This window comes from Pseudopipra pipra, chromosome 1, assembly GCF_036250125.1.
Source record: "Pseudopipra pipra isolate bDixPip1 chromosome 1, bDixPip1.hap1, whole genome shotgun sequence".
Taxonomy (NCBI): Eukaryota; Metazoa; Chordata; class Aves; order Passeriformes; family Pipridae; genus Pseudopipra; species Pseudopipra pipra.
The window spans coordinates 31,419,549-31,433,731 of NC_087549.1; the positions used below are offsets into that span (position 1 = coordinate 31,419,549).

A 14,183-nucleotide genomic window follows, 5' to 3' on the forward strand; every position below is an offset into this window, starting at 1 on the left:
ACTTTGCTTCAAGAATGTATTCTATTACTGATTCTTTCACTGGGAACAGGAAGCTGGGTGCATTTTGGAAGTAGAAGAAAGTAATCTCAATAATTATATTCAATGCAATAAAAAACTGAAAAGTATTTAGTTTTAGTAAAATCAGTCAAAGTTACTAAATAATTTTGTGGAATATCTCAGTACCTGACGGGAGAGTGTCTCAGCTTGTGACAATGTGCTAATAGAAGGAATGTTGCAGCCATCAAAGGTGTTTCTTCTTGTACTTATCCTGTCCCGTTCATTTTGTACAGCTGGAAAAGAATAATCATCTCATTTACTGACTTGTAAAAGCTGACACACAGTATAATTTCAGAAGTTTACCGTATTTCAGAAGATAACTGTAAGAACTGAAAGGTCTGACATTCAAAGAGGATGATCTGCTTTTAGCTCTGAGTAATGAGGAAGAATGACAATACATGTTTATGGTCTCTATCTGTATATTACTTGCCTGCAAAAAGTATGTATAACTAATTATAGATAGATACTGAATTATCATCACTTTTTTCAGTGGCTTTATTACTATAAAACCTCTTTCTTCCTTTGAACCTGAGACATGTTCTAATTTTGTTATTTCAACCAATTTAATAAGTAAAGTAGTTTTTATCATAGTGTCAGAAATGGACATCTCCAAACTGTCAAACAGGTTAAGAGATACAGCACCACCACTGAAAAAATATCTCAGTCAGAGGAAGTATGAAAGCCATCCTCCTGCTCTGCTGTGGGAAATTCTGAAAGAAGAATAAATCATGAACTTAACCTAACAGTAAGATAATTTTGAAACTTAAATCTCATGCTCCTCCTCAGTGACATTACATTCCTAGCCAGTTTATGGAATATTAACTCAGTTAAAAAGTTTCAGGACAGTAAGTTTTGTCCAATAGGGTCCAAAGAAAGGCATTTGAAAGGGCTTAGGATAAGGAATCCTTACTCAGCACATGCAAGACTTATGAAGCAACAGGGATACTTTTGAACTGAAGGAAAAAGAAAAAATAAAACTATCAGTCAGATATTTCTAAAACCGAAATCATGTCCAAGGTTAGGTCAAGGAAAAAAGAAAAGGGAAAAAAAAAAGAATTATGCTGATCAAAATCTTTTTATTGCACAAGGAATCTCATAATTTTTTAAGAATAGCAGTTTTATTTCCAAAGATAAGTTTGCTATTTTATGGGAAACAATCTGCATTATAGAATTTAGGAGCAGTAAGAGAGGCTTCAATAAAAAAAAAATATTCTATGCACTGAATAGTTTCAGAGTTTATCTGAACAATGCACAGTTTATTCCAGAGGTGTACTAACTTTTTGCAAGGACACTCACTGATGGGTCTTTTATTAAGGTCACAGTAAGAAATTCTGTGTGGTGATAAACACGAAGTGCTATATGTTCATGTAGACAGAGACAAAAACCATAACCTCTTGTAAAAGAATGCCAAAACATCCACTGAATTTCAGCAGCTTAAGTGCTACATAGATAATTAAAATAATGTCAGCACTGATTAGTATTGCAAAAATAGTAAGGTATTCTGACAATCAGTAGTGAAAGTCACTGGTGGAGCACACTGAGAACCATAGGTGGATGCTTCAATTTTCTCCTACTTATACATAATTTTGGATTATTAGACTAGACTGTCTGTCTGGCTAAAGCCTTTCCGTCAATTCAGGCTAAAATTGCCTTAAACAGAGATTACATGAGGAAGGTGGAATATTTGCTTAAAGAGGCCTTGTACAGCTTTCACCAACTGAAGCCTTTCTTACCTTTGTCTTGCAGAAAAGAAAGATTTGCTTAGAAACAAGAGGAGAAACAATCACAGAGACTATGCTACACTTACACTATGAAACATGCTCCGACCATGTGAAAAGGTATGTAACAACACACAAGCAGTTCAGTGTTTTGAATTATTTTAGCACTTGGAAGCCTCGAATAAACATGGCTTGGATGCAATGAAAAAATGAAAGTTTTAGAGGTAGTGGGACCAAAGTAGGACAGAACAGTGTAAATTAGGTTGAAAGTTTTATGCCACGCACTGGGCTGCGTTAGCATCTTAAAGGAAATGACCATTTCTCTGTTTTGGGCTCCTCAGCACATGAAAGATTCTGGCAAACTAGGCAGTGTCCGGAGGAGGACTATGGAGATGGAACCCACAAAGTGCACAAGGTGAAGCAGAGCCTACGTGGAAAAGAGAGGACCAACATGGAGGTGGGGGTCTTCATTTCTGTACAGAAAAATGGAGCCAGATTCTTTTCAAATCCATAGTGAAAGGACAAGAGACAATGGACACTACTCTAATTGCAGTAAGACGTATTCCAATTAGTTAGAAATTAAAAACTCTTCCCAATGAGGCTGGTCAAGCACTGAAAGAACTTGCCAAGAGAGACTGTCACATCTCCCCTCTCAGGGACTGTGTAAATCTGTCTGGACAGAGTCCCAAGCAACCTGACTGAACCTAGACACTAGACTTGCTTTAAACGGGGATCTGAACTAGATGAATTCCAGATGTCCCTTCTGAGATAAATTTCTTTAATTCCAGGTTCTGAAAGTCTGTAAAGCTCTGCTTTTTGCAAAAGTTTTAGGGCAGCTGTGGACACACAGGTCTCCCCCTTTCTTCACATGAGATTGATAATATATATACAATATGTTACCGATTTTAATGACTCAAATTCCAAAGGCTAAAGTTTGTTAAAGGAGATCCATAAGAGCTAGCAAACCTATTTCATTCATACACTGTGTAACACTGTTTAGAATATCCCCATCCAGCTTCAAAAAGAAAAATCTATTTTATCTCGTATCAATAACACGATCACTAGCAAAGCAGTACTACAGTATAGATACTTAAGAGCCTAAAGAAAGAGCTTGCTTTATCTTAGGAAAGCTATGTAAAGAGTAAAAGAATGATAGCCTTGTTACTGTACAGGAGAACTGAGCACTCACATTTCAGACTGGCCTTCAGGCAGATACACCATGCTCCAAACAAAAATGGTAGCAAAGTTGTGATGAACCACTTTTGAGTGCGCATTTGAAACAGATCAGGACGTCTTTTGCTTCTACATCATAACTGTCAGTGAAGCAACAGCCCCAACAACAATACTCCTCTGATATTATCACTGCCCTTCTTTCCCTATCGCTCTGCTCCTGTGGTCATCTGGTCCTTCCACTTCCACAGGAGGATCACTGTGACTCACATTTCTCATCCCTGTCAGTGAGATGCACAAGTAACATTTTTCCCTTTTTAATCCTTAAAGAAATTAGAAATTTTTTTTAATTAATGTGGAGACTCCACTGACAGCTACCACTAGTCTTCTCAGCACTATTATTTCACTCAACTTCACAGTCCTTCCTCTGGCTTAAATGTTTCTTACATTTAAATTTAATGGAAGAACCGGTAAATTAGCACTGTCATTGCTCAGGGTAGAAAAAAAATGCCAGATAGAGATTTCATGAAAAATTAAAACTAAAATCTCACAGTTTGAACTTTTCCAGCATATGGCTCAATATATAGAAATCAATGAATTTTGGTGCCAGGATTCATGGATTGAACAGTTGCAAATTCACTTTGAATCCATGGACTTGCTTATGATCAAAATGCTAGAACTGCTTACCCACCTGAAAATTAGATGTATATTTTACCTCAATATAAAAGCATTTCTCCATCATGAAGGCATTATAGCAGACTTTCCATTGAATTATTCTGTTGGAGTTTTTTAGAATTTTTATTATATTTTAAAACTCAGAATTTTTTTCTTTGTATATCAAATAGTAAATGACTCCATTACCTTCTTTTTTCATTCCTGCTCGAAAACACTTTTTTAAACGACAATATCTGCATTGATTCCTTTTGTCCTTGTCAACGATACATTGTCGGTTGAATCTACCAGAGACAAGAAAAGGGAAATGTATATAGCATTAATAAAGCAGCATTCTGATTACAAAGAAGAAAACCAACTAATCTGGCCTGTCAGAATAATGTCTATAACCAGACTTCTTTCTTCAGTTGTTTAGATTATTTTTCTTTATTAATCAGTTTTGAGAGGTGCTCCATTTTCAGGAATATATGTGTGCGCCTAGACACATATACGCATTGGAACTGGTAAGTGTGGAAAATTTCAGACTTAGGTGCATCATTTACACCTCAACTGATTTGTAAGGTATGTCAGTAACTGGCTTCATCAAACGGCAGTAGCAAAACAAAAGAAGAAAAGCTACAAAAAGTAAATGGAAAGGCCAATCAAGGAAAATGCCAAATGTTGCTGGCATTGAGGAGCCCCTCAGGTGTTCATAGAATCATAGAATCATAGATTCATAGAATAGATTGGGTTGGAAAAGACCCAATTGGGTTGTTAAACCATTACCCTCAGCTGGCAACCTTTACTCCCTATGGAGATACCAATGAACAAACCACATGTTGTATTGTTACAAGTGGTAACCTAAAGAGGAAATGAGAGGAACATTTTCTACCAACACAATGAAACAAAGACATGAGGAAACACACAGAGCATGACACTGCAGGAAGGCTTATCCAGACTTTTATGTACATCTACAGGTGTGCCTAAAGGGAATGCATATGAGCCCTCTTCCCCTCTCCCTGTTTAGGTCTGCCTTTTTTTTTGATCTGCATGTGTTTGTTAGATAAACAGACCTATCTTTTGCAGAGCTCTTCCTGAAATCACTTATGTCAGCTCTTGCCACACCACTTTAGGGGTATGTCTGTGCTATATCACTGTGCTATGACTGTGAGGGAGAGATTTACTTTTAAGAGTATTATGCAATCAAGGAAGACTGTAACAAATGTTTCTACTAAAAAGCCGTTTTTACAAAAGGTTTTCTCCTCCTTGTGCCCCATGAAGTGGCCCAAGGAGACAGGGGACGGGAGATGTGGTTAGTTCATCATATGTTGTCTCTGCTGTTGCTTCCTCCTCAAGGAGAGGACTCCTCACACTCTTCCCCTGCTCCAGCATAAGGTCCCTCCCAACAGAGACAGTTGTCCACAAACTTCTCTGATTGTAGCTGCAGTTCTTCATGAACTGCTCCAGCATGTTTCCTGAGTGCAGAAAACATGCTTTCCTTTCCACAGTGTGCAGTCCTTCAGGAACAGGTTGCTCTGGCATGGGTCCCCTGTGGGGTCACAAGTCCTGCCAGCAAACCTGCTCCACCACGGGCTCCTTTCTCTGTGGGGCCACAGGTCCTGCCAGGAACATGCTACTGTGTGGTCTTCCCAACCTCATCATAACTTTCTTTCGGGCATCCATATTCTCCAGTAGGTTGTTCTCCACGGGCTGCAGGTAGATATCCGCTCCCTTGTGGACTTCCATGGGCTGCAGGGGCACAGCTGCCTCACCATGGTCTTCATCACAGGCTGCAGGGGAATCTCTGCTCCAGTGCCTGGAGCACCTCCTCCCTCTCCTTCTCCACTGAGCTTGGTGTCTGCTGAGTCATTCCTTTCACATATTCTCACTTCACTCTTCTCTGGCTGCAATTTGCTTCTGCACAATAATTATTTTTCCTTCTTAAATATGTTATCCCAGAGGCACCACCACCACCACTGCTGACGGGCTCATCTTTGGTCATCCTGGAGCCAGCTGGTATTGGCTTCACCAGACACAGGGGATGCTTCCAAGAGCTTCTCACAGAATCCACTCTTGTAGCCTTCTTGCTACTAAAACCTTGCCACGAAAAACCAGTAGACGCCTTCAGTGATCTGTCTAAACTCACAGAGTTTTCCAGGTGTTCTGTGCACAGCTTAAAACTCACTGTTTATGATCCTGTGCATGCACAAGAGTGATTTGTCAAACATGGTGCACAGACCTGCAGCGTGATAATTAGGTCACCATTTGGAAATTAGCAGATCAGACTGACAGGGGGGAAATGTCTGACAAAAGAGAAGTGTGTCACATAAACCTGGAATATGTGCAGATATGTTTGCACAGCCCTTAAAACAAAACTCATAAATCTTAGACTTTCTATTCAGAAGCTAATTTCCTAAGAAAATAATTCTTAGAAAACAGTTAAGATATACGATTTTCATATTGAAGTGAAAATATAAGCAGTTTTCATTTTTCCTTTTTTTTTTTTCAGGAGATGACCTTCATAATCTTAAATAAAAGATAAATAATATCAACTGACATCTGGAATATAGTATCTGGAATGTGTAATATCAGGTAGCATCCCTTAAGAAAAAGCTGTAAATACCCTGACAAAGTTCTGAAAAAGTCTGAATATAATTTTTGCTTTAACTCATTATTTTAGTGCCTCTAGATGAACTTTTGAAATACCTGCACGAGTAGACGTGGTTTTTCCTTATGCTGCGTCTAAAAAACCCCTTGCATCCATCACAGCTGGAAGCACCGTAATGTTTTCCAGTCGCTCGGTCTCCACATATTGCACAGAGACTACTGACCCCATTGTCAGCAGCATTCATGTTGACAGCTTCTCCTGAATTGTCTGACAAGAGGGAAGAACAATATTACATAGTTATGGACAAGACTTCCACCAACCAGCACATGAACAAGCTGTACCTAAATGGAGGCGTCTTCTGTTTTTTTCTCTTTTAATTGACACTTAAGATTTATATAGCACGACCTATCTAATTACATCTGGCTCTTACTCATATGAACACTTTCAAAGTGATAGAGATGTTAACAGAATTAATAAAGTTCATACCAACAAATAATTGTATTCTAAACTCTTTCCAACTGAAGGATTAAAAATTAAAGTCTAATTTTGCATGTATAATTACATAAATATTCGTACTAACATGAAGAGGAACTTTGGCATAAAACAGCGATAACTCTCATGTATCACTTCTCACATGAGCTGGCACTAACTGGCAACTCATACAAAGGTTTGGGACATTAAACAAACAAACAAACAAACAAAAAGCTTCTCACAATATTTAATTTAAAAAAAAAAAAAAAGGCATGCTAAGAGGACTAAGTGTTATTTCCTTGAATATATTTTTTACAGGAACATTGCAGACAATATTGCTGCACAGAGAATATTAGCTGTGTGATTAACAATTAGTCACTGAACCTGGTAAATGCTACTGAAGAAATTCACCTGAAATCAAAGCACACATACTTATTCAGACATGTTAAAAGAAACAAAAAGCAAAATAGCTTTTTCTGTTTTGTTTCTGATTTAAATGAAAGGAAAACTGTTTGAAATAGGCCTAAGCATTTGTAGCTGTTTTGTCCAGGAGAGGAAACTGTGCCACATTAATTAGTTATTCAAACATGGATTCAAAAGTCATGAGCTCATGAACAGCAAACAGGTTGAACAGTAAAACTGTTAACAATGATACATAATATTATTCCTATTGTATAGATCCAACTGAAATGTGCAACACAAATATAAAATTTTCATTGCGTCCTGCAGTTTACAATGCAGTTTACAATTTAAACTGAGTTCTTCAGACAAAGAAACAACCTTTTTGTATTGATTTGCTTTACAGAGCTGTAATTGATAGGAATTATATTAAAAATCGATTAAATAAAATGAAATCTTAAAAGTAAGAATTCAGTTCTGTAAAAATTTTATTTTAAAATTAGGCTTGTCATGACTGGAAAATTATTTTCATAAATGGGTTATAAAATTACTCTAGAAAAATACAAAACCATTCTTTGGAGTTCTGTAATGTTGCATGATACAGTAGAATAATTAATAATACAATATTTAAATGTAATGATGAAATATTTTACAGCCACATAAGTAGTGCGTATATATATATAAGAACATACTTATTTTCCGAGCTATTATTCTGAAACAAAATATCTGGGAAATTGACCTGATGTTGAAAAGTTCTTTGATTTCAACAGAACTGAAAAATCTCCCTGAACGTGGCTTGTTAAACTCGTCTGAATGTTCCTAATTAATTTAGACAACTAGAAAAGATACATAGGAAGGTTCATAAGAGGCAGCTTTCAGTTCCAGACTAGCACTGTAACAAGACAATGTTTTAATAAATTCTATAAGAAAATACTTAAGCTAAACTCAAACTCTAAACAGAAAAAGGCTACACCTTATAATTAATAACTATCAAGCTAATCACTTACAGTGAATAATTTAACCAGCTCTATCACCAACACATAATGCAACCAAGCACAACCTCCCTAATCTGCTTTCCCATTTTATTTAACATTAACAGATCCAAAAGGGTGCTACTCAGCAAAAACATGAATGACCAATGAAATCACCCATATTAGAAAAAAAAACAGAGAAATCATCTAAAAGTTATATAATCATTCTTGATAGCTCCAAAATCACTTAGGGCATAAAGGTCTGTTTTTCCTTCCTAAATCAATAACCTAATCTACCTTTCTGTTTACTAAGGTTGCCGTAATGTAACATCAGAAATTCAGATAAAACTTCAAGCCCAACAACAAAAACTTAATTAGGTTCTATATGGCAGAAATATGTGGAAATGCAGGTGCTAAATAATTTTCCTGCAAATGATTAGATATCAGTTCTGCCTTTTAAAAATACATATACTTTACGATACGATAGACCAACTTTTTCATTATATTAGAAGATCTGGAAGGCCATTTTTGAGTAGTTTAACTTGCTTAATACTTTTCTTCACTTCAATTCACTGACATTTCTTTTTTTTTTTTTTTGGTCAGTATTCAATGATGGCAGAATGAAATGATGTGCTTCCTATTTCAAGCATAAATTATTGGTACAACTTCTCAAAAACTGCAATTAAAAATTCTACCTAAAGTTGAAGTGCTACATTAGCTAAATGCAAATAGTTTTTCTCAGCTAAACATCAGCCTCTATAAAGCCAATGTGATTTTTTTCTTTAAATCACTCTAGTTCATATATACACTTACCTAGGAAGGCTAGATTAACGCTTAAGTAAATAAAATGTAAATAAAATATTAGTCTAACAATTAGAAACTAGGCATCAAGAAACAGTAGCTAATTTTTTTCACAAACCTCTGGACAATTTTGTCCTTTCCTTCTGAAAGTTATATACGAAATATACTTCCATGTCTAAACTGTCAGTACTAGTTATTCATTTGTTGTACAGTAAATAAAACAACTGCTGAATTCACCATTTTCTTCCTTTGATTAACTGCCTGGTGACAGTACAGTTCATCTACTTTATTACATATAACCTCTCTTTTATTTTCCTTAAAGAATTATAATGTTACTAACTTAAAGTTACCGATGAAGTGTAAAAGAGCAGATTTGTAGTTTGAAAACAACCCCCAAATGCTCCATTAATTAAACATTTAACTAGCACCTTATAGCATTACTAAACTTCACTTTTTCTATTAACTGCCTTGATTTTGCCTCTCAGAGGAAAACTCACCATTGCCATTATACAGAATCTGCATAGTTTCGAACTCCAGTGCCGTATACGTCGGATCTAAAACTTCACTGTAGTTTGCCATTTCCATGTCTAGTATTGGTTCTGAGAGCCTCATCATTGAATGCAAAACCAGTGAAAAAGCTGCTCAAATGTACAACCTTCCCATTCTGTTTCACAGTGATTGATAATCCAAAGTTAACTATAACTGTATCACTTACGCGCAGCAATGGGAGGAGCTGTAAAACTGCTACTGCATGCTGTATTTCACCTGGGTATTTTTTTCCTTTTATGATACAGTGCAATCCTTCTGATAATCTTGGAATGTTTTATGAAATAACCTTATCAGGAGTTGTATTGGTTCCAGTTCTTGCGTGAACCCAAGGACGTGCAGGAAGCTTCCTGTCTCTTATGCCCTGCTACATATTTTGTTGTCAATGTGTGGAACAAACAGTTCTAAACAAACTGCTCTGGTTGTTCTACGCAGAGACTGTAGGTTCCTACGCCATTTTGCTCTCTTCAGAACAATAAGGAAATGTGATATGATGATGGACTATCTCAAAACTATACCCAAATCATCCAACCTCATAGTTTAAAAGATAGCTGTAAAACCTCCTACTTTTACAGCTGTTAACATTCTTTCACAGCGGTGATGAGCTGGCTGTGTAGGCACCCTTAAGCAAGGCCTCAAGCCACACAAGGCCTGCAGCAAGGCCAGCTCATAAATCCCCTCCATCACACACTGTGCTGCTGCAATGGCTCTAGGCACTGGACCCTGCACACTCTCAGACAGTGGCTTCCTGCTCTAACCCTTGTTCATATAAAATGTGATGGCAGCATGGTGTTTTCAAGTACCATCTAGATGCACAAGGGGAAAAAAATATTATTCACCTTCTCTGTAAAGAAGAATCTCTGGGGAGGTCCACAGTTCATCAGTTGGTAGACATGGTGTGTACAAACCTAGTTAAAAACCCTCCTGTAAAGCTGCTTGAATCTGTGCCAAATATAGAGCTGAATAGCTGAATTTCACTTGCTAATCTGGTGTTTTTAAATGTTTGATAGCAGAATTTCAAATGTTATTATTTCTCAATAAATTCTTTACAGAAAACTACCCTTTATACTTCTGAAAAACAGTTACATTAAAGATTACACATATGAGAAAACTTCCCAGGTTATGTCTAATTAATGAGAGCCAGTAACTGTACATACAGCATTGAAATGCTTATTTGAATGGAAAAGAGTGTCTGCAGTTGTTGTTCAGTAAAAATAACTGTAAAAGGACATAATAAAAGAAGTTCTTGATTTAAAAAAAAAAAAAAAAAGGCAATTCATGACAGACAGGCTACCAATGAAAAAGGAAAATTTACAGGAAAAGACCTAGAAACAAGCCTTTCGAGATTCATCCTTCTAATTTCCACGTGCCCACAGTTACCTGAGAGGCACAAATCATCCTTTCTCCTTGTGGACACACAGATGCAGTCTCAGGTCAGTTCTCCTCCTGACTCCAGCAGAGTCTAGTGACATAATTATGGGATTCTTGTATAAATCACAGAGCTATCCCTAAACCAAAGCCTATTTACAATTGTGTTACTGCTTGCACAAATTCTCTGCAGATTTTGGAGGGTCTCCACAGGAACTTTCCTTCTCACCCTGCTGCTGCTCCTTTTCCTTTAAACCATTCATTCATTGTAATATTTAATGAGATAACAAAAAAAAACTGTAGAAGTTACTGCTCAAAAAGGGCAAACCTAAAATGTTCTCCCTTCATAAGAATAGTGTGTTTGTTAACAACCTATACATGACAGAAGACAAATAGTACAAAAAATGGGATTTTTTTTTAGATATTTAAGGATACGACTGAAATATTAGAATATTTTTATGCCTCCAATCACTGAAAAAAATTTACTCAGAAAGTATCATTGCACAGTACTAGAAGTGTACAAGGTTTCACTGTTTTTAACCATACCTAACACTTTTTCTTAAAGAAGCATATTAAATTAAGACTGATGAAAAGTTATTTGCTGACAGTCAATATTTGTTTAGGAAATCACTGTAGTTTCTTCATGAGATGGAATAGTTTCATATTACCTGATGGCTCAGTTTGAAAAGTTTCTTCTGAAGTAGAATTTGTTGTATTTGCTACAACAATCTGTTCTATTTGTATAGTATTTGCTACAATACTAATTACTGGTTACATGACAAAATATTCATTGCATTAACATGCTGATTAACAAAATATAAAAAGGTTTACATGTTAACTAGAATTATCTTTTGTTCCTTAGTGCATATTTTTAATAAGATTTTCTATAAATAATCTCCACCTTTTTAATACCAAAACTGTATGCTTACAAACACATCTCATGCATATTTTTATTTCAAAACTCCAGTCCTGAAAACAGTCTGGCATATAAGTTAATTTAAAGTAAGGGAATGAATGGAAGATGGAAGATATCAAGTATGACATGATCAAATCCTGCTATTCCCTCTGCTGTTAGTAGAACTTCTTCAGCGCTGCCAAAACAGGTCCCTTAGTGACTGCTAAAGAGAGGGAATGAATTGACCCTTCATACTTCTGTCATATAAAAACTCATTTCAATTGATTTTTTAATATGGAAAAATGTACGCTGTAGGAAAGACATTCTTTATACTATTTTTTTCATGTTTTGCTAAGGAAACTTCTTACAGTCAAATCTTGCACTCATAAAAATCTGCTTTCTGGGGGATTTTTAGCATCATGAAGTACATCATGAACAATTAATGTACACTAAATCACTACGGTAAAATATTAATATGTTTTCTTTCAGCCTTAGGTGGATTAGAATGCAGTCCTGGAATTAGAGCAGTTGACGAAAGAACCTAATGATGAACAGCTTTTGGTCCTATGTCAGTCCAAGTTTTACAATGTTCACTAGTATTCAGATCCCCACTTCAGCAGATTTCTTTTCATACTGTAAACCTGAGCTGTTTTTCAAATTCTGAATGACACTGCAGTTTGTAGTATGAGATGTTCTAAGTCAAGTCATCTACTACTGACAGCCAAGAAGTATCAGCCTAAGGTAAGAAAAAGTTTTAAAACGGTGTAATTAGTCAAACTGAGAGACACTTCCTTGAGATAATGTCAATTTGAGTACAAAATGATTTCTCAAAATAAATTTTGCAATAATTGTGAAGAAAGAGAAAGCTACACAATAATGGTTTTGTTCATATGGTTTTGTTGCTTTTTTTCTTTAAATCTGATGACCTCAGGATCACATACAGAAAGCATTCCTATCTTATCTTTAAGACTATTAACTCTGTTAATTGTCCAGCTCTCTATATTAAATGTAATCATTCTTTCTGACTGTGGCATAAAATAGAGCACAGGCTAATAAAAGCAAGGTTATTTCCATAAAACTCTTCCTGAAAATAAAAACAAATCTCAAACTACTATCACTACTGAAACAGTTTGGGGTTTCTTCTTTTTTTTTTTTTTTTTTTTTTTTTTAAAGGAGCAATATGTCTTTTTTTCTTTCCAGCTTAGTAAGCAATGTAGATCCCCAGAATAAAGCCTTAATTTAAAGGTTTTTTGTTTCCCATGTATTCTGAGTAAGGAACACATCTTCACAGTATTTCCTAGTTTGCAAGTATAGCGAGTTGTGGTGCACATACTTGGAAGACATTCTATATTTGTCAATAACCTGACATATTTATCCAGCATGTTGATAAAACACACATTTTGATCTGTTTCCCCTCTTATCTGCTGGCACACGTGGGACAGGGTATGCGGGGAGTCTGTACTAACTGACCCTAATGAAACCATACGAGTTGAGCCAGAATGTCTCCTTACTACAGAAAAATCAGACAAAGATCTCCAAGTCAGAGACTTTATTTGCCAAAAGCTTGCTACACAAGAAGCAGTGTGCAAATTTCAGCACTCTTGTGGGCAATCTCATCTTTGGCTTACAAAGATACACACCCTCGTAATACCAGAGACTGAGCTTCCCTCTCCTGTAACACGCCCTCAGTGCCAGGGAGAACACTGACAGTCACCATCACATCAGCCCTGCTGACACCCAACCCCAAGTATTTCATAAATGGTCCATGAGTAATGACTCGGAAATGTTTGCTTGTATTCTAAAACATATAAAATTATGACATGTTTGCCATGGAAAGATTTGCAACACTGTGGTATTCCTTTATCTGACAGAGATTGCTGGGTTTTTGTTTTTTAAATAAATAAAAATGTTAGAGCTGGATCAGATCTAAAAATCAGTGATAAAGCACAACTGTGTATTGAAGTTTAAATGTGTATTCTCAAGCTGCTTGGAAAAGAAATAGCCTTTTGTGCTGAAGACCTAAGTAACATGATGGAAACATGGCTACAAGTCTTCTACAACTCTAAAATGCTACAGCAAGTCTTTTAAAGTTGTCATACCCTTCCCCCCGCTCCAAAAAGTTCATAGCCAAACAAGGACAAAGTTGCTTTTGAGCTGGTTAATGTTAAAAGATTTTTTAGAACAATTTGTGAATCATGAGAGTAAATGCATAGCACAACAACTGCTCCCACTAAGGTGACCAAAGGCATCATCTCACACTCACTTCTCAAACCCAGCACCACCTATCAGATTTAATGAGTTAATTTATGGCATTTAGATGCTTCTGTGCCTTTTCATCTTGCATCTTTCTTTTTGACTTTGTCCTAAAAAATATAGTGGTTAAATAAACACCAGAAAAGTAAAGCCAGTACCAGAACTGAATAACAGGTTTTCACAGCACACTTATTAGGCAATGGGTAAGACTAGCTTCAACAAATCATGCGAGGTGAAACCTAACTACAGATCTTTGTGGGAAATCTAGGCTAAGC

The 14,183-nt window shown here is 36.2% G+C and overlaps 1 protein-coding gene across 2 annotated transcripts in view; it reads right to left on the bottom strand.

Moving 5' to 3' along the window:
* Positions 1 to 14,183, bottom strand: part of HNF4G (hepatocyte nuclear factor 4 gamma) — a 62,846-nt gene that overhangs the window by 12,826 nt on the left and 35,837 nt on the right. The window contains exons 1-4 of one of the 2 annotated variants that reach the window (XM_064650474.1): positions 9,344 to 9,512; positions 6,303 to 6,471; positions 3,807 to 3,901; positions 184 to 290 (exon numbers count right to left, since the gene is read on the bottom strand). In XM_064650474.1, the coding sequence (XP_064506544.1) occupies positions 184 to 290; positions 3,807 to 3,901; positions 6,303 to 6,471; positions 9,344 to 9,461 (489 nt within the window). In that variant the 5' untranslated portion in view covers positions 9,462 to 9,512. Of the gene's footprint in view, positions 1 to 183; positions 291 to 3,806; positions 3,902 to 6,302; positions 6,472 to 9,343; positions 9,513 to 14,183 lie in introns of those variants that run through there. The other variant, XM_064650479.1, reaches the window with a different exon arrangement.